The sequence below is a fragment of the Neoarius graeffei genome, chromosome 22 (assembly GCF_027579695.1).
Source record: "Neoarius graeffei isolate fNeoGra1 chromosome 22, fNeoGra1.pri, whole genome shotgun sequence".
Classification (NCBI taxonomy): Eukaryota; Metazoa; Chordata; class Actinopteri; order Siluriformes; family Ariidae; genus Neoarius; species Neoarius graeffei.
The window spans coordinates 38,409,956-38,431,534 of record NC_083590.1 but is presented as its reverse complement, the minus strand read 5'-3'; the positions used below and the strand labels follow the sequence as shown (position 1 = coordinate 38,431,534).

The following is a 21,579-nucleotide window of genomic DNA, read 5'->3' as shown; positions in this document are numbered from 1 at the left end:
AAAGAAGTACAGCCAGTGTTTGATATTTCAGTGAATAAAAATCAGACATGTAAAAAGAAACTGAATAAGTTTAACTCACATTTCATGGCACTAATTGGCAAGTTCAACTCCAAGCACAGGTCAACCATCACCGCTTCAGCACGTGTCACGTTCCGTGTCTTTTCATCCACACATTTCGTAAAAAACTGCTGGATACCCCCAGATTTACTTTCCGCCTGACTCGCCATTTCAGCATACTCCATATGTTTTTTTTGTAGTTGACATGCCGCATGCAGTCATCGCGACCACCATGGGTGATGTTAATGTCAGTTCTACACAGTTTGCAGTGCGCGTATCCATTGCCCTTTTGACTGGGTGTAATGCACGGCCATTCTACCGTATCGAAAATAGCGCGAACAAATGTGCGGAATCTGCGCATGTCACACACAGCATGTGAGGAATCTGCGCATGTCACACACAGCATGTGTGGTTGTCGTAAAAATAAATAGCCGTGAATCGCGCATGGATTGAAAAAGTCGCTTGGACATTTAAAAACTCACTGGAATTTTTTAAGACTTTATAATAATTCCGTACAGAATAACACTGTTTGCCGTAACATCGTATTTATGTAACTTTTCCGTACAAAATACAGCCAATCCGTACTAGTAGGCATCTCTGCTGTAGTGACACGAGCAGGAGCAATCTGGACAGATGTTTGCAGGCTTGTAGTACTCAAGTCTGACTTGTGCCCTAATTTTAAGGACTCATGACTTGACTTGGACTCGAGCACTGAGGACTCGGACTTGGACTCAGACTCGTGCATTAACTGCGTTCGGACTCATAAATTGCAGACTCAGATTTTTTCTTTATTTTTTTGTTACATGCCATAATAATTTGCCATAAGATATTTATATCTACATTAATTTTGTACTAATTTCATGCAAGAGTGTCACACCTGCGTGCCTTGGCATGTGCATCAGATACACTCTCGTGCTCTCCGTAAACAACTCGCACCTGCACAGGATTAAGGCGCAATCAGCGCAGCGATATAAAAACTGTGAAAACACACTTACTTTGCGAAGTATTGAGTTGTGTTGCTGATACATTACCGAGCCTTATTTCCTTGTTTGGTTTCCTGAGCCCTGATTTCCTGTTTCTCATCTTTGATTCTGCTGAATCTACGATAGCCTGTTTGTGCCTCGCTCGACCTATTGCCTGTTTCACCGTTTTATGATTTTTCCTGCCGTTCTGGATTGTTTACCGTCTTCACTTGTATTAATAAACACACCTTCTACACTTACATCCGTCTCTCAACCATCTCTGACAGAATACTTAACACTCCCTGACAAAGAGAAGCACATTCACCTGTTCAGGAACAAACTAATGTTAATGGCGCTAAAACAGCCACCGTCAAACGGTGCGGTTGGAGTCTTGTTCTCGGACTTGATTCAGATCAATAGTGGACTCGACTCGGAATTTTTTTTAATGACTTGAACTTGAACACTGGGGACTTGAGACTGGACTCGGACTCGAGGTTTAGTGACTCGACTACAACATTGGATGTTTGTAAAAAGAACTCGGCAAGGCAAAGTAGCAGAAACATGATTCTGAATCGTTGGTTAATGCTGAGTTCAAGGTATACCAGAGTGTTAATATCCACCACATTGAATTTTGTGTCATTTGAACAGCTTGGTTTTTTTCGTCTTTTTTCTACTTCTAGTGCATTTTTTTTTTAAAGTCAAAGTCCCTCCCATGCCAGGACCTGGTCTTTCCAGGTGGTTTCCTGTTCCTTCCAGGTGGTTTCCTGTTCCAGTACTAACCACGCACTTCGTGCACTGGGTTGCACATAGCTCCATTTCTATAGCCCTCTGCCTCTCGCCTATTACATAGCTGGGGTTACAGTGGGGGGCTAGTCCTCTGGTAACCACAAGAGTTTGACTCCCTACTCACATCTGTATTGCAACATGCCTCACCGGATGGCAGTCGGTACCATTTTGATCTTGGTCTTTGGTATGACCCGACCGCAAGTAGAATTCACGATCTCCTGGTCAACAGGCAGATACGCCAACCACTAGGCCAACTCGCAATACAATTTTTTTCCAATAACCATAAAAATATTATTATTATTATTATTATTATTATTATTATTATTATTATTATTTGTAGTAGTAGTAGTAGGAATAGTAGTAGTAGTAGTAGTAGTAGTAGTAGGTAAATAACAATTGCAAGCACATGATTCATTCTAGTTATTCTTCCATCTGTAGCAATTCATATCAAAGGACAACAAAATAAATAAATAAAAGTCTGCATCTTTCCTTTGAGCTAGCAATCTCTGTGATAGAAGAAGAAAAATGAGGGGTTAATAAATGATAGTGCGACAGCAAGAAAAATGAAAGGGAGTAGGCTGGGCAGTTCATCTTCATCTGGAAGGGTTCAGCTTGTAATTAATCTGATGTGTGAGTGTTGGAGAGAAGCACCTGGGGTGCACTGACATACAGAGAAAAATAGAGAAAGGCAAAACAAAAGGGTTAGTCAAAGAGAAAAAACAACATTAGGAAGAGAGAAACATTTTGAAGAGAGTAACAGAATGAAAGGGGGAGGGGAGACACAAAGAAAGGCAGAAGAAAGAGACACTTTAGTCACTATCTTGTCACCATGGTGAGATGGTCATTACAGGCTCGATCTCCCCTGGACATGTACTTTACAAGACTGAATATATCTCTTTTGTTTCTTTTGTTCTTTTTTTCTTTTAGAGTTACTGTTTAAACACATATACACACTTTTAAGCTACATTTCAAACACCAATTCGTCACAGATTTTGGCGATGGGTTTTTAAAAGCACTGTGTTACTACTGAAGAAGGTGAAATACTACGGAGTCCTTTTTTATCTCTTGAAATCTTATTCTATCTATCCATCCATCCATCCATCCATCCATCCATTATCAGTACCCACTTATCCATCAGGGTCACAGGGGGATCTGGAACCAATCCCAGCCTACTTCAGGCGAAAGGTGTGGTACAGCCTGGGGAGGTCACCAATCCAGTGCAGCAGACAAACAACTATTCACACTCACATTCACACCTACGGTCAATTTAGAGCCACCAGTTAGCTTAACCTGCATGTCTTTGGACTGTGGGGGGAAACCGGAGCACCCGGAGGAAACCCATGTAGACACGGGGAGAACATGCAAACTCCGCACAGAAAGGCCCCTGTCAGTCACTGAGCTCGAACCCAGAATTTTCTTGCTGTGAGGCGACGGTGCGAACCACTACACCACTGTGCTGCCCAATAATAATAATCCTTGACTTGCAAGAGATGTCAAAGCAAAATAGAAACCCAGATGTCAGCCATGTTGGTGGATATACTGTACAAATACGGGGTCAAGCAACAGTCCATACAAAACATAGTCATGCATGCACGACTCTTTGTTTTTCCATTGCTTTAAACGTCCTTTTCATGTTTGTTTTTTTCTTTCCCCCCCCCCCCCCCCCGGTTCTGTTCATTTGGGCAGGTGAGTACACTGTAATTGCCCTTAGGTTTGAGACCATCTGAGCAAAGTGGTCTTGGGAAAAAGAGAAAAACTGGGGGTTAGTTTACTTTTTCCATTAGCAATAACAGACCATTTTTAAAGTAGTTCTCATAGTGTTGTGTTATGTATCAAATTACAGAGCGTGAAGATCTGAATTGAAAACTTCTTTAATTTTGTAAATGTGTCTAAAAAACAAAGTTATGAGCATTTGAAAATCCAGTCTTGTATAAAATTTCCATTTTGGTCCATTGCCCTAGTCACAAACCAGCAATCATTTTCCATCGGTTTAATTTTCCATTCATGAAAAAAAATCAATCAGAAATTAATAGACCAAAAAGCCAAAAATAAAGAGATTTAGTATTTTGAGTATCAGGGTGGCGGCACAGTGGTGTAGTGGTTAGCACTGTCGCCTCACAGCAAGAAGGTCCGGGTTTGAGCCCCGTGGCCGGCAAGGGCCTTTCTGTGTGGAGTTTGCATGTTCTCCCCATGTCCGCGTGGGTTTCCTCCGGGTGCTCCGGTTTCCCCCAAAGACATGCAGGTTAGGTTAACTGGTGACTCGACCGTAGGTGTGAGTGTGAAATGGTTGTCTGTGTCAGCCCTGTGATGACCTGGCAACTTGTCCAGGGTGTACCCCACCTTTTGCCCGTAGTCAGCTGGGATAGGCTCCAGCTTGCCTGCAACCCTGTAGAACAGGATAAAGCAGCTAGAAATAATGAGATGAGATGAGTATCAGGGTAAGAATTACAGATAAAGGCTTCTTCTTGTAGATCACAATTGTGCACCTTGAAGGTTTAAAAGTCAATGAAATTGGTCCATCCTTTGGGTTTAACAATAAAAGCCAGACTTTAGCAGGTACAGTATGTTCACTTTAAACTGCGGACACCGAGCATGACTAATGACGGCGGTGCTCGAATGTGCTGTGGAAAGAGGGACAAACTTTTGTTAATTCTCTTCAAAACAGTATTAGTGATATTTATACGCCGATTAATTTTTTCTCCATGAAAAAAAGGAAAATCATTGATTTTTAGGAAGGATACAAAATTTTTTCTCAGTGATCCAATCTTTCACGGGCACTAGACAGCAAAATGTTCAGGCGATTTTATTGGAAAAATCAAGTCTTGATTACATCTTAGGAGAATGGTTTATCAAAAGGGCCACACAGAACTGTAGAGTATACCCTAGGACAAGTGTACCGTTTGATTCAGACCATCGAATAGTAGTCCTTGATGCTATGCTTCCAACTAAAAGCAAACGAAGACAAATTTTCAGAAAGAAGAGTGGCGAAGCTCACCCAGATAGGCAATATGCAAGCACTTAGGGATCTTGAAGATGTGAGAGTTGAATATAGTAGATGCCTCGATAATATCCTTGAACAGCCCCCATCTTCGGTACAAGTTGATGTGACTGAACAACAAATTGTCAGTGCTATCCGCACAGCTACAGATGAAAAGATACCACAACTGTACAGAGGTCATGACGATAAACCCTGGGTGAATGAGGAATTCTTAATCCTGCTTGAGAAAAGACGGAAGTCAATGCATCCAACTGATATCAAAGGACCGTCTATGCAAGTATGCAAACTCTGCCGTCAATTTAAAAGTGCATACTATAAGAACAAAGCTAATAAGATCAACCTTGTGAGTGAACAAAGGAACGCTGAAGAGGAATTCCAGTTGGCAAAAAACTATACTGCACTCTCAAAATTGAGGCAACAGACCATACAGTCCGAGAAACTCGAAGAGCATTTTGTAAAACACTTGGGCGAAAGAGATTTCATCATGCAGCCAGAGCTAGTTGACCCTAATAGCCTTCGCCATGTCATACCCCCAGAAGACCTAGACACTACTGATGAATCCCCCCCCCCGAGGCGTCCGAGTTAGAGGACTACATGTCTAAGTTCAAAAATGTCAGGTGCCAGGGAACTGACGGAGTATTTACCAAACAACTCAAATACTCTTACTCAAAACAGCTCCTTCTCTATCTAGTTCTGCTGATGGCAACAACATGAGAGTGCGTGAAGGTCCCTAGAGGATGGCTGCTTTTTTCGATCACGTGCCTTCATAAGAAGGGGTCGAGATCCCTAGCGGAAAACTACCGGGGTCTTTCTATCATTACAACACTGTCGAAGCTATCATCCATGGTTGTTGTCCAAAGAGTAAGGCCAGTTTATGAACACATCCTACTGCCTACACAGTTCAGATTCAGAAGCAATCAATCCACCTGTGATGCAATCTGCATTGTACGACATATATGGTACTAGAGAAAGAACGTAACCCACTCTTTGCTTTATCGCCCTTAAGGTGGCGTATGACTGGGTACCACGTGATGCGCTCTTTTGTGTCCTGGAGATCCGTCTTCGGTGCCCTAAACTGATCTCCATTCTTAAAGCTCTATACACTGGCACAATGGCCTGCGTAAAAGGCGCCAACCACTATTTCAACACTTATGTCGGGTGTCGCCAAGGTGCTCTTGAAAGTCCAAGCATATTCAATGTGTATATGGACTTTGTCATGAGATGTGCATACCATGAGATCAAAAGCCAATTCCCAGAGGCTGGAGCATGGATCGAGTTTGTTATATCGAATGAAGTGTTTCCCCGAGAACTTCGCACTAAGACGTCATATGGTGTGACCAGAATATTAGAACTCATGTACACTGACGATATTGCAGTGTTCTCTGAGAACCTGGACGAGCTAAAGAAGATCCTAGAGATATATGACAACACTTTCTCGAGATTTGGTCTACAGATGTCACAAGAAGATGGAGACAATGGCCTTTAATGTTGACAGAAGCATACAATCTAGAACAAGCCTACTGACGGTAAACAATGTAGAAATAAAGAATGTGAGGCAGTTCCGCTATCTTGGCCATCTCATTACCAACACTGGGAAGTCATTGAAGATTTTGCTTCACAGAATTGCACCGGCGTTTGAAAAATCGATTTAGCTGAAGCACATGCTGACTGACCACGAAATCCACCCCAACACTTGGATGAAGATCTTGACTACTTGTGTGTGGTCTCGCCTATTGTACAGGGTGCAGACGGGGGAACTATCAGGCGCTGAACTCCAGAAACTGAATGTTGTCTGGAATGGGTTCCTTCGAAAAATGATCGCTGGGGGCTATGCAAGGAAAAATGCACCACCCAAAGGCCAATGTAAGAAGGGAACTGACCCTGCATCCCTAGTTGACGGGGACTTGGATTGGGCCTTCATGATCTCTAATACGAAGCTCCATCAAATTACCCAATCATGACCTATTGATGATTTTTGCCACATTCAGTATCTGAAGTATATAGCGCACATGTGTAGAATGGCTAACGACGCCATCCAGAAAGTTGTCTTGTTCGACAAGAGAAGGAACTGGAAGAAGGTTGAGGAACTGCTTGGGGTAGACAAACATCAGGCCCTAAAAACTATGATGAACAAACAAGACTTCGAGCGGATGTTGGAGATGAGGTTCTCCTGCTCCAAGAAACCACACCCCTAGGCCGATCTCATGCCAAGAGGGAAATGATGATGATGAAGTCAACATGAGAGATTCGACCACTAGGTGGGAATCATGAGTTTCAAGCTGATTGAACCAACAGTGAGCTGTTGGAAAAACGTGAGCTGGAAGGAACAACCACAAAAAACACAGACCGGTGACGAATATCACTAAAAAACCCAAGATGGCATGGTGGCGCCCATGAATTTGGTGTATTACATTACACAATGTTAAAAAAATGCTTCAAGTAAAAGCTCATCACAACGCTGCACAAAATTAACAATATATTCCATAAATATTTTGTTTATTCTTGAATCGACACTAGTTTTCTGTAGATTAAACACTTTTAAATGTCTTTAAAGGCCAAATGAAAACATACAAATGTATGCGAGATTCATCAGCGCAGCGGCATGCTGTCAAACCTATTTCCATCATTGTATTTCTGTCCCATTAGTGAACATTTTACAAGATGACTTCAGTTTTACATGGAGTCAAACAAAACCAAATCAAATACCAAACGGACCATCTGATTGATTTGATTTGAATTTGGCAAAAACACGAATAGGTGTGAAAGTACCCTGGAAATAAAACGTTCATCCTTGGTTTGTTCATGATAAATATAAAAACAAACAAAGAAGTGTTACAAGGCAAAACAAACCTCGCCCGGCATCACTTATTTTATACCTATATGTTGATAATGGTAATATTTCTCAATCATCAGCTGCCAGGTTATAACCCTATGAAAATCCATGACCTTGGGTTTGACATTTCAAAGTCATTCTAGGTCAAAGGTCATGGCAAGAACTGAAAGCCCATATGGGGCTTCTTATATGTTGATAATGGTAAACATCTGGCTATCATGAACCATTTTAAAGTTATAGCCCTTTGAAAATCCATGACCTTGAGTTTGACCTTTCAAGGTCAAAGATCATGGTGCCAAATGAAAGCCCATATGGCACATCCTAGAAGTTGATAATGGTAAATATCTGTCTACCATCAACCGTTTTCAAGTTACAGCCCTCTGAAAATCCATTGCCTTGAGTTTGACCTTTCAAGGTCATTCAAGGTCAAAGATCATGGTGCCAAATGAAAGGCCGTATGGGAGTTCCTACAGTATATGCTCATAAAAGTAAACATCTGTCTATCTGCAACCATTTTTGCGTTGTAACGGAAAATATGTTATTTTGACTGAAAGGTTGACCTTTCCAGTGACCTTGACCTTCACCTTGACCTGATTAGTCCCAAAATTTAATCAGATAATTTATGGACCACTGCCCATCTACCCTGGAAATTTGAAGTCAATCAGTGCAACTGTCTAGATGCTAGATTGTTAACAGACAGACAGACAAACAAACACAACAAACAAATCGCAATGATTACAATACCTTGCCCCGCTTACTCCGTCAATAATAGTGATGAGTGTGATTCAAACTTGAAGTCGTGAACTATTTTACTGTAACATACTACCCACATGTTGCCCACATCTGACCTGCAGAAATCTTAACTTATGTCATGAGTGAAAATGGAGAGAGAAGGATGCAGTCTGTCCAGTGTGTAAACTCAGAAGGAAAAAAGACTTAGTTACCTTTCCGTGCTATTCGAATGCAGTTGATCCGGGTCTCCTGCACACAGAGGAAAGAAAAGGTTATCAGGGCTATCTATAGGCAATTTATCTGTAATTATAGTGGAATGGTGGTGGAGTGCTGTAAATGGAAAGGCTTCTATCTTGAATAAAGAACTATTCAGGATTCTTTAGAGAAGAGCCAAAAAGTCTGGAGTGATTAATAACTTTGTAAAAAAAAAAATAGGGTTTAAGGTCAAGTGAACATTCGCCTTTGAGTAACTTCTTTTACTTTAGCTATTTACTAATTCAATCATAGTTGAACGGCTTATTTGTTTTGGGGTTTTTTATTTGAAACATAAAAAAAGAATTTCAGAAAAACATTTAACCCCAAGTCCGTTTAAATATGCTGCATACCCTGATAATTGCAGTCTCTTCAGTAACTTCAGCCGAGAAATTTTACATCCACCATAGTGACATTTAAGCCAGCTGGAGTGGTGAAAATTAAGGCGTAGATCATTGATGCAATCGTTCAATCTCAGCCAAACTAAAATGAGTTTTTAGTGATGTATAATGTATAATATTGCTATGGCAGGACTTTTTTTTCGTACAAAAACATACAGTTATAAAAATATACAAGAATTATGGATAGTATTCTTTGTTTGGGGGCGGCACGGTGGTGTAGTGGTTAGCGCTGTCGCCTCACAGCAAGAAGGTCTGGGTTTGAGCCCCGTGGCCGGCGAGGGCCTTTCTGTATGGAGTTTGCATGTTCTCCCCGTGTCCGCGTGGGTTTCCTCCGGGTGCTCCGGTTTCCTCCACAGTCCAAAGACATGCAGGTTAGGTTAACTGGTGACTCTAAATTGAACGTAGGTGTGAATGTGAGTGTGAATGGTTGTCTGTGTCTATGTGCCCTCATGGATTAAAGTTTTCCGTCGCTACGACGGATTTCCGTCAACTGGGAGCGCTAAAGGTCAATAATGAGAGTGATGCAAATCCGAGGGAAAAAAAGGGATTACTACCTATGGGTAGGCCCATAGGTCTGACACCGATGTGATTTAGAACTTCACCAAGCTGCTGTGATTGCCTGTTGTTGAACCCTTTCTTGTGCTATGTTTGAGTATATGTAAAGGAATAAGTTGTTGCGCTAGATAGGCATAAATAAAAAATTAATGAAATAAATAAATATATACAGCCTCCGCTACTGTCTAGTCCCGGGGAGGCTCGGCGTAGGCCACTGATGAAACTATTTGGCTGTCCGACTACTAGGCAACTAGGTTACTTGTCTACTACTAATACTAGTAGTAATAATGATATTTGCCTATTGAAAGGTGATCAGGTGAAAAGTTGAAGCCGCAGCAAGACCTTTGCTATTAAGCCTTTTGTAGGCTTCAGCAGACAATGTCCTGGAAAGGCTGTGTTTTTCTTTGGTTTGATTAGCCTACGATTTAATCTTTAAACATTACGGTTTCGGGGCGGCACGGTGGTGTAGTGGTTAGCGCTGTCGCCTCACAGCAAGAAGGTCCGGGTTCGAGCCCCGTGGCCGGCGACGGCCTTTCTGTGCGGAGTTTGCATGTTCTCCCCGTGTCCGCGTGGGTTTCCTCCGGGTGCTCCGGTTTCCCCCACAGTCCAAAGACATGCAGGTTAGGTTAACTGGTGACTCTAAATTGACCGTACGTGTGAATGTGAGTGTGAATGGTTGTCTGTGTCTATGTGTCAGCCCTGTGATGACCTGGCGACTTGTCCAGGGTGTACCCCGCCTTTCACCCGTAGTCAGCTGGGATAGGCTCCAGCTTGCCTGCGACCCTGTAGAACAGGATAAAGCGGCTAGAGATAATGAGATGAGACATTATGGTTTCAGCAGTTCGCTTAAACATTGGAGGCTGCAGAGTCGGGTTGCAAGATTTCCCGATACTTGTTTAAGATGACAAACTTAATAGTAAGGAGAAAATAATTCCACAGTATTTAGTGCCTCATCAGTCTCAAAAATTAATAGTGAAGGACCAACGCGAATTAAGTCCCAAAAAACATCTTGTAGGCCTATATTTTACATTTTCAAAAAAGTCCGGAACTGGAAGTCGGTCAGTGGAGTGTAAGTGTCTCATTCACTAAGCACAAAAGGTCAGAAAACAGTGGAGAAAACAGCGATTGCTTAAATAGGCTACTAATGTTTTACATTAGTAATTTAATGTATGTGACAAATAAGTTCATTGATTAAATAGATAAAGAAGCGAATACTCCGAAGCTCAAAATTGAGGAAAGTGGCTCCGGTGTCGCAAGTGCACAAGAACAGTTATTTGAAAGTTAACCTGATGAATTTGTGCGTGCGCGTGCGATTTCATGAAGAACCGGGACAATTGGCATTCGGTGAAAGATTCACACCTATGACTCATTATATTCGCGCGCGCCCTCTCGCCCACTGCTGCTTCGTTTTCCTGATTTACACGCGTGTCTGAAGATGGAGTTTTCAGAAATCTCCACTCTGCCCAGAGTTTGCGAAAGTAGCTGTTTTCAGTGACTGAAACCTCCGTATAGGTGTGAATGAGAGGTGCAACCGAATAAATAAATATGCGTCTTTTTTATCCGGCTACATGTAGGCTATCACTGCGCAAAGCCTCTAATGTTGAAATAGTAATATTTGTTAAAATAATAGTAGGCTAATTTCCACATTAATCGGTAAAATGGCACAAGGGATGTGATGGGGGGATGGCCGTTTTATAAGGGGAATGATTTGAGATTTTTATTTCAGAAGGGGGATGCCTCCCCCCACATCCCCCCTCAACTTGAGTACTGCGTATAAGGCCACGTGACACAGGCCCTTCGATTTCCATCACTAGAGCGCGTCAAATTACTTTCGGTTTTGCCAGCATGGACATGCTTCTTTTAAATGAAGGCACAGATGTGTCAGACATCGACAAAACGGTAAAGAATAAGTGGAGATGGGCTTGACTAAATGAAATGGGCGATAATGGCAAGCCATTTAGTTCATGGTGCAAAAAGATGAAAATGGCAGGTGTGTGCTTTTGTGTAGTTTGCCATAAAAAAAGTCTATGGAAGCAATGGCAAAAAACTAGATGCCTTTGGCTTCACTGCGAAGAAACAGAAAAAGTGAACTTTCACTTTACTTTTCTTGCAAGTTCTTTCTGTTCCACTCTTTTGAAAGCATGGTTCAAGTTCGACTGCACTTGCACTTTTCGCTTAACCACTGTTGTGCATTACTAAAGTATTGTTGAAATAAATTTGCACTTTGCGCTGAAAACTTGATGTTTCATCATTTATAGCCAGTAATGACAATGGTAAAGTCTTGCCATAGCTTTAGTCATTGTTAAAATTATGTAAATGTACTATAAGTAGGGGCCGAGGGGATAATGGACAACATGGCGTTTAAAATTTGACGCATCGCTGATGTGGTAGGGGCCAACGATATGGAGCTTTTTTTTTCAGTCAGATGATTTTTTTTTGCTTTAATCCATGTGCCCTGTGATGACCTGGCGACTTGTCCAGGGTGTACCCCGCCTTTCGCCCGTAGTCAGCTGGGATAGGCTCCAGCTTGCCTGCGACCCTGTAGAACAGGATAAAGCGGCTAGAGATAATGAGATGAGATGAGATTCTTTGTTTGTATGTGATGTCATGGCTAATTATGCATGAGGATTTGAACCGGAAGTGGGCCGTGTTGGAGGATATACACAAGCTCATACGGTGCACATTTACTATAAGATATGCTCAAGAGGTTGTTACGCTCAAGAATTCCTTTTGTTTCTTCGCTATGCCGACTCTTTGTGCTGAAATGGGATGTGGGCACAACTCTATTCGAGACAAGGGGACTTATAAGTTCTTTAGAATTCCAGCAATTATAAATAATCAAGGAGAAAAAACAAGAGAGTTGTCCACGGAGCGTAGACGTCAACGACTGTCCAACATAAACCGGGCTGATCTCAGCGATGTGAAAGCAAAAACCATACAAGTCTGCAGTGAACATTTTATCAATAGGAAGTGCTACGAACTAAGTATTAATGAAAGATCGCAATATATAAGAAATATTGGATCGTTTAATAGCCTGGTCATGCAGAAACTCGCCGAGATCATGGAGTTTGTGAGCCGACAATCAAAGTCTTCTACGATTATTTCATTTAAAAAAACTGCTGAATATAATTTTTGATGACACTGCTTTTATTTAGCTTTTTTTTTCATTCAGGAAACCAGCTGATCTTTATAGTTTTATGGATCCAGACTGGGCTCCGACACAAAATATGGGCCACAACAAAATCAAAGATGGTAGCTACTAAAACGGGAGCTCGAAATGCTAGGCTTACAGAGCGCAGAAAGAAATGCAAAATTAATGAAGAATCTTCCCAAATGATCACAGAGTCAATTGAACAAAATGTATGTCAATCCCCGACCTCAAATACTGCAGCCTCCTTGGCCAGTGAGCGCTCTTTTATAACTAAATGTTATATCGTGCGTCAGATAACGATCTTTTGAAACAGTCAATGATTGTTTTTAAAATAGATTTGAGAAATGACTACATGCTTCTAAATGTAACTCCTCTTTACCTTCCAGTCTGTACTCTTACCACTGTGTGTGTGTGTGTGTGTGTACTGTATATATCCTCCAACATGGCGGTGGTCAATGATGCAAGCAGTTTTGGTCACGTGGTTGCAAACAAAGAATTGTAGTTACATTTGATTTCATTGGGCTGTATTTGGAAGTGAATATACTTAAGGAGTTAATACTGAAAGTGTGCCTGAGTCAGGCCTGTATTCAGAGTTGGCTTCAGTATTTACACATAAGTCAGTTTTCTGGGAGCCCCATCCAAATCATGCAATCAACCTAAGCATGGTACGACCTAATCACCCTAACTCAGTACAGGCTGTGGAGCCAGCTTCACAACATTTGTTGAGGCCCTCAGTCTCTACACTCATCTACTCTGTCACTGAGTACACTGCCCCTGTGTGGACCCACAACTCCCAAACAAAGATCATTGACCTGGTGCTGAACGAGGCCCTGTACATTATTTCTGGCATGCTAAAGCCCACCCCAGTGGAAATGCTGTCTATTCTCACTGAAATCCTCCTAGCACACATCAGACATGACCAGCTCATCCTGAAACTTGCTGAGAAGGGAGATGAACCATCTAGCTTGGTGCCTGCTATCCCAGAGGCACCCTTATCCCAACACATAAGAAGGGATCACCTTGTCATCAGAGCACAAATTCTCCGTGACTGCTTCCCACTTACAACATCCTGGGTCAACGAAAGATGGAAAGAAGAATGGGCCATCTTCTCCACCTCTGCATGAGTCCATGAGGGACCCTTCTAGTAAGCCTATGGGTCATTACTTGGAATGTCGTCCATGGGTTTTCCAAAACCATCCATTATCCGTAATCACTTATCCTGTGCAGGGCTGTGGGTAAGCTGGAGCCTATCCCAGCTGACTATGGGTGAGAGGCAGAGTACACCTTGGACAAGTTGCCAAATCATCGCAGGGCTGACACATCAAGACAAACAACCATTCACACTCACACCTATGGTCAATTTAGAGCCACCAATTAGCCTAACCTGCATGTCTCTGGACTGTGGGGGAAACCGGAGAACCTGGAGGAAACCCACACAGACACAAGGAGAACATCCAAACTCCACACAGAAAGGCCCTCGGCGACCACTGGGCTTGAACCCAGAACCTTCTTGCTGTGAGGCGACAGTGCTAACCACTACACCACTGTGCCACCCCCGCCTAAACTATCTGGGGGAAAATGCAAGCCTTTCTGCACCTTATTGGCTTCAGATATGATGATTTATCTCCAGGTGGTGCTCCACAAACCATCTCCCATATAGTGTAGGAGTGTCCACTCTATAAACCACCAAACGATCGTGAGGTCCTTGCCAACCTTGATGACATGGTGGTGTGGCTTAGCAATTGTAACATCCCTGTATAACTGCACTGAAGAGTCAGATTAATGAACGAATGAACCTAAGCACATCTGGAACCTGACTCTGAATACAAGGAACTCTCCCCACATAAGTATTTACAAAGTAAGTTTTGGACTTTCAGACTTACAAAACGCAGTCACATCAATAACAGCTGCTAATGAGTTACAAAGGCAGGGTTTTGAAAGCTTCCTTGACACACCTTTTATGTTTTATTAATTAGGAGCTAATTAGACTGAGCGGGACCAATCTATTTACATTTATTATGCACATTAGTATGAAAAATGTATCACACACTTTGTAGTTTGAAAGCATATTTGTCACACCTGCAAGCACTCAAGATTCCATTTCCCACAGTTCACGTCCATCTACAAACATGGCTGCCACGGACTATAGCACCTCACACACCTCACCACACACAGTCTCCTGAATCCTCATTCAGCTGTTCACAGTCACAGCTCACACCATCATTGCAAAGTATGGACATACACTACCGTTCAAAAGTTTGGGGTCACTTTGAAATGTCCTTATTTTTGAAAGAAAAACACTGTTCTTTTCAATGAAGATCACTTTAAACTAATCAGAAATCCACTCTATACATTGCTAATGTGGTAAATGACTATTCTAGCTGCAAATGTCTGGTTTTTGGTGCAATATCTCCATAGGTGTATAGAGGCCCATTTCCAGCAACTATCACTCCAGTGTTCTAATGGTACAATGTGTTTGCTCATTGCCTCAGAAGGCTAATGGATGATTAGAAAACCCTTGTACAATCATGTTAGCACAGCTGAAAACAGTTTAGCTCTTTAGAGAAGCTATAAAACTGACCTTCCTTTGAGCAGATTGAGTTTCTGGAGCATCACATTTGTGGGGTCGATTAAATGCTCAAAATGGCCAGAAAAATGTCTTGACTATATTTTCTATTCATTTTACAACTTATGGTGGTAAATAAAAGTGTGACTTTTCATGGAAAACACAAAACTGTCTGGGTGACCCCAAACTTTTGAACGGTAGTGTAGGTTTTGACTTTCTTTGCCTTTGAAATCCAGTATATATTATGTAGACACGAGTGTTTTACAGGGAAATACGCCACCCGATTTTTTCATACAAGCTCCATCCAAGACATGGTGATCCGAAACTGTGGCATGAATCTCTATACGTCACTTGTGAGGAACTCAATGAATTGTTTTGAGAAATTTGGGTACTTTTTGTTTGTGAAGGTGTCAATATAGCCTAATGAAAAAGAAAATCACAATTCAGCTTGAAGATCTCATCTCATCTCATTATCTCTAGCCGCTTTATCCTGTTCTACAGGGTCGCAGGCAAGCTGGAGCCTATCCCAGCTGACTACGGGCGAAAGGCAGGGTACACCCTGGACAAGTCGCCAGGTCATCACAGGGCTGACACATAGACACAGACAACCATTCACATTCACACCTATGGTCAATTTAGAGTCACCAGTTAACCTAACCTGCATGTCTTTGGACTGTGGGGGAAACCGGAGCACCCGGAGGAAACCCATGCGGACACGGGGAGAACATGCAAACTCCGCACAGAAAGGCCCTCGCTGGCCCCGGGGCTCGAACGCAGGACCTTCTTGCTGTGAGGCGACAGCGCTAACCACTACACCACCGTGCCGCCCCGGCTTGAAGATATGAAGTTTATCTTTTCGTGTTGAAAAACTCACATTTTTCATTCGAAATACATCGCGGATCTGAGTGACATATTTAAATAATATTAGCTGGCTTTGAATGGCCTATCAGATATATTCCATTCAGCTAGCATGACACTGAACGAGTTGAAGACAAGTAGCTGAATGGAATATATCTGATACACCACAAAAAAAGCCAGCCAATATTATTTTTATTATTTTACATACACACTCTTCATATCAGCATTCTCGAAGGCCAACGCTAGCTTACCTGTGACTCGGCGCTATTACCGCGACAGTGAATTCACCTTACTGCCGCTGTAGCGTTCATCAGTAGCACAGGCTAACGACCGAGAAACTAAGATTTCTGTCCCAAGACTCTTCTTCCACACATGCTCGCTACAGCATTTTTTACTCAGACTTAAGTATCCATTTCCCAATGTAATTTACTGCGTTAGTTTTCAAATTAACATCGACAACTACACACAGCAGAGCAACCTGGCAGCCAAAATTCTCTCAAAATCTTTCGCTTTTAATGAAGCAAACCTCGCGGCCATGTTTGTTTACATACTGTCTCAGTCATTCACTAGCACGGAAGTTTTACATCTCCGATGTGTATCTTTTCCAGTTTTCCGATGTCCGTTGGTATGCTTTTCTCTTTTAAATGTGCATGAAGAAGATATAATGAAGTTTTGGTAGCCTTTCGAGTGTTCAGTGTGTCTTGAGTTTCAGTTTTAGTTTATTTATTTAGTGCTTAATTATAGCATAGCTAATCCTAGCAGTAACACTGGATTAGCCTCGTCTTCTCTCTTTCCCACCGACAAAGAAATGATGTGCAGCAGAAAAGTTTTGTCATTTGATATTTGCATGAGCTCCGATGTGTGATGTCATGTTGTCTTGACAACATGCAATATTGTGACAATACGGCACACTTATTCTCCATTGGGGAGAGTGGCATAATACATGGAGGATAAGTGATATGATAATATTACATGCTATCAGTAAACCCGCAAGAAGGGAAAAGAATACATGTTTTTATTCTATGGAAAAAGTGGCCTGTATTTATAATATCTCCCGATATTTCACTCTGATGACGCCATTTCCAGTGTTTTCCCGCTGACTTGATGTGCGTTGTCCAAATGGCAAACTGGTTCAAAATTAAAATTCCTTTGATTAACTTGTGTATTTGTTTTTGTGTGTGTGTCCATGTAATATCAAGAACATTACATAGTGTGGGCGGCACGGTGGTGTAGTGGTTAGCGCTGTCGCCTCACAGCAAGAAGGTCCGGGTTCGAGCCCCGTGGCCGGCGAGGGCCTTTCTGTGCGGAGTTTGCACATTGTCCGCGTGGGTTTCCTCTGGGTGCTTCGGTTTCCCCCACAGTCCAAAGACATGCAGGTTAGGTTAACTGGTGACTCTAAGGCTACATCCACACGACAACGGCAATGAGATTTTATTAAAAAAATATCGCGTCCACATGGGCAACGGATCAGTAAAATATCAGGTACATATGGCAACGCAACGCTTGCTGAAAATGATGCAATACACATGCCACACCTCTGGGGGCGCTGTAAGACGGTCCCATCGGAGACACCAGAACAATAGAAGAAGTAGGACGCATGCGCATAAACCCCTTCTTCTACCCGGTGTGAAGCACTGTCAGGAACAAACACACAACAAGAAGAAGATGGCTGCGACTACGCGAGGAAATCGTGCCTTCTGTGTGTACAAATTAGTTTTATTAGTGTGCATAGTTTTATATAACTTAATTTTCTTATTGTGTGTGAACATTTTGAAAAGCAGTCTTATCCAATAAAAAAAAAAAAGAAATTCAAGAAATGGTTCAGTTCTTGTTTATTTAAAAGAAAAGCTGTATACAAAAGTGAATGCAATGCAGTGGCTCATAGAAAACAGTGGGAGTGCTGCTTGTTCTAGTCATGTGGTTGTGACGTCATCGTAAACAAATCCGTTCTACTCATCCAGACGACTTCGCAACGGCGCCGTTGCCAGATTTTTCCACTCTGGAACCCGTTCTCAAAAAATATCGTTGTGGGGCACCCAAAATGCCGGTGCCATGTGGACGCCAGGCCGAAACGATAAACAATTTTATCAGATTCACCTGAATCCGTTGCCATGTGGACAGGGTCTAAATTGACCGTAGGTGTGAATGTGAGTGTGAATGGTTGTCTGTGTCTATGTGTCAGCCCTGTGATGACCTGGCGACTTGTCCAGGGTGTACCCCGCCTTTCGACTATAGTCAGCTGGGATAGGCTCCAGCTTGCCTGCGACCCTGTAGAGCAGGATAAAGCGGCTAGAGATAATGAGATGAGATTACATAGTATTGCGAAGATGTATGTTATTTACCAGCTGGGAGGTCCGTATGGTGAAATACCGTGACCGAGGTCTTGAAAGTACTGAGCGAGGCCCTCTGGGCCGAGGTCAGTATTCAAGGCCGAGGTCACGGTATTTCACCATACGGACCGACCTTAAGCTGGTAAATAATATATTTATTTTTTCTTTACCAAATTCTAACAGAAAACGAGAGCGCCCGAAAAGGAAAACCGAGCCGAGCCGCCATTTTGAATCCTCATTCACGGCTGTAATGCAAATAGCTTCCTCCTCGGTATACAAGTGCACTTCCATGGCAGGAAAAAAATCCATTTTGCCACCTATGTAGTCCCCTATTTATACAAAATTGAGTCATTCAGGATTCAGCCATGTTTTTGCTCGGCGTTAGCAACAGTTAGAGGTTTTTAGCTTTCAACTGAAATGTTTTCTTTGATTTCTTCTTCCTCAGGGTAGTAAAACTCGCTTTCGCTGTGAACACTGTCGTTATCGCTATCCATGCTGTAAAATTAATGCTATTCTCCTGAGAAATGCTGGCAAAAATTTACAAGATTTTTGATAAAAATCTTAAATAAATCTTGCAAAAAAGATAAATGTTGACAAAAATTGCTACTATGTTTGTTGTTGTTGTGAAAGAGCGAGTCGCCAGAGGTCTGTAACCGGAGTCCGTACCGTAGAATATGGACCCGCTCGCCAGCCAATCAGAGTGCAGGATTTGATGGAAACCGGACCGTAAAAAAAAAATAAATGAAGTTTATCTTCTTGTGGTGAAAATATTTTCACTCATTCACTTCACTCATACATGAATATATTCACCACTCGAAGATAAACTTTGTATCTTCGCACAATTGTGTAATATCCTCTACGTCAGACCTGGGCATTTTACGGACCGCGGGCCGCATCCGGCCCTTTGGTTCATTCTGACCGGCCCGCGTAAGGTTAATTAAAAATTACAGAATAAACATATTCTCTAATTTTACCTCATGCATGGACTGAATGTGCATTGCTTTTATTTTGAAGTTGTGTTCAACAAAAACGCAATGCGCGCGACATGAACATGACATGAAATCCCACGAAACCTAATCCCGCGATAACTACTTCCGTAATTTGTCCAGACCAACAACAAACTTGTACGTCATCCTTCAAACGGTCCAGCCAATCACATAGTGTGACGTCACCAGCAGGCGCCGGAGCTCGAGCCGATCTGTAGATCTGATACCTACACCGAATCAACGTTGTTGCGAGCAGATCACAAGAAGACTTTAGCCCCCAAAATGTCCTCAAAAAGAAGAAAGGTAGATGCCGAATGCAGGGTTTTCAACAAAACACGGACTGCTAAGTATTTATTTACTGAAGTCAGAGATAAAGCCGTGTGTTTAGTTTGTGGAGAGCAGATCGCAGTGTTCAAAGACTACAATTTGAGTCGGCATTACCAAATGAAAAACACCAAATGAGGTGATTAGACTACAAATGTGGGCATCATTATTATAATATGATGTATCTTGCTTGATATTTGGAGTAGAAAGACAATATTGTGATGTCTTTATTGTGTGTTGGGGTGAATGTGACTGAAAAAAAGGTACAAACGTTCACATTTTGTTAACCATTGTTTTGGGAAATTTGATTGAATAAATGACATTTTTTGTAAGGCAACCTCATTTTTTCCATACTCTTACCAGTCTTAGCGGCTTGTAAAAACAATGTTATTTACTGCTTTATATAAAGAAATACAATTAATATTATGCAGAATTTAGTTCAACCTTTTGGTCTGGCCCTCCACAAAATTTTCTGTTTCTCATGTGGCCCCATGGAAAAAATAATTGCCCACCCCTGATCTACGTACATCTTCTGACCATTGCCTGGTTTTGGCTAAGATTTTGATTCATATTATGGATTTGTCTGCCTTAATTAACTCTGTTCTGCGTTTACATACTTTTTCTGTCGCCTGCAGATCTGACAATATTTTATATAAAGTCAGTGAAAACCTTTTGTTTTTGTATTGAATAAATGATAAAGTGCTTCGAAACAAAATTAGATAACAAAGAAAAAAAAGAGACGAGAACATGCCTTTTATTATCATGAAGATATCCAGAATCTATGATTATGCAAACTGGGAGTGCTCCTGTACTAAACCTGAGTGATCCACCTGATTTTCCTTTTCCTTTTGTAAACTGATGTAAAGCAGTGCTCACGCTAGACATTTAACTCTCTTCACTTCCAGGTTTCATACATTCGCAAGTTCAAGGATGAAAGTGGCGCAGGGCAAAATTAATGACTACCATCAGCACATTTTTTTTTTTTAGTGTTACTGAATATTTTCCTACTCGAGTGGATTGGCAAGGCAAGTTAAATTCATGTTCAGTCAGACTGCAGTCTAATAACAGAAGACATTTGCTGAAAGACTTTTGGAACATGATAGGCTCTTATGTTTTATGACACAATTCTAGCTGATTTTACAATGAGATTTTCTGCTCACAAAAAATGGGGGGGAACAGCTGCACTGACAGTTATTGCACATTGTCCAGTATGGGTACACAAATTAATTCCGATGAAAATATATAATCATAAAACAAAACCGAAAATATATTATATGTATTGCACACTTATTTTTTATGTGTCTTTTGCATCATGTTGATCCAGGCCATTAATTTTGGCTTCATAGCAATCCAATATTACAATATTTTTCCAAAAGAGTAGTTCCAAAATATCTTAACTTTGGTTCGAGGCAAGACAAAATTTTTGCAGTGTGGCTCTGGGGAAGGAATAACATATGTGATTGAGAATAATATCCATCCATCCATTATCCGTAAGTGCTTATCCTGTGCAGGGTCGCAGGCAAGTTGGAACCTATCCCAGCTGACGATGGGCGAGAGGCGGGGTACGCCCTGGACAAGTCACTGGATCATTGCAGGACTGACACATAGAGACAAACAACCATTGACACTCACATTCACACCGACGGTCAGTTTAAAGCCACCAATTAGCCTAACCTGCATGTCTTTGGACTGTAGGGGAAACCGGAGCACCCGGAGGAAACCCATGCGGACACGGGGAGACAGGCTTGAGGACTTGTGACTTGACTTGGACTTCAGCACTGATGACTT

The 21,579-nt window shown here is 41.9% G+C and overlaps 1 protein-coding gene across 1 annotated transcript in view; it reads right to left on the bottom strand.

The window, feature by feature from the left end:
• ptprua (protein tyrosine phosphatase receptor type Ua) overlaps positions 1 to 21,579 on the bottom strand; it is a 489,507-nt gene that overhangs the window by 144,216 nt on the left and 323,712 nt on the right. The window contains exon 11 of the mRNA XM_060904791.1: positions 8,581 to 8,617. Coding sequence (XP_060760774.1) covers positions 8,581 to 8,617 — 37 coding nt within the window. The remainder of the gene's footprint in view (positions 1 to 8,580; positions 8,618 to 21,579) is intronic.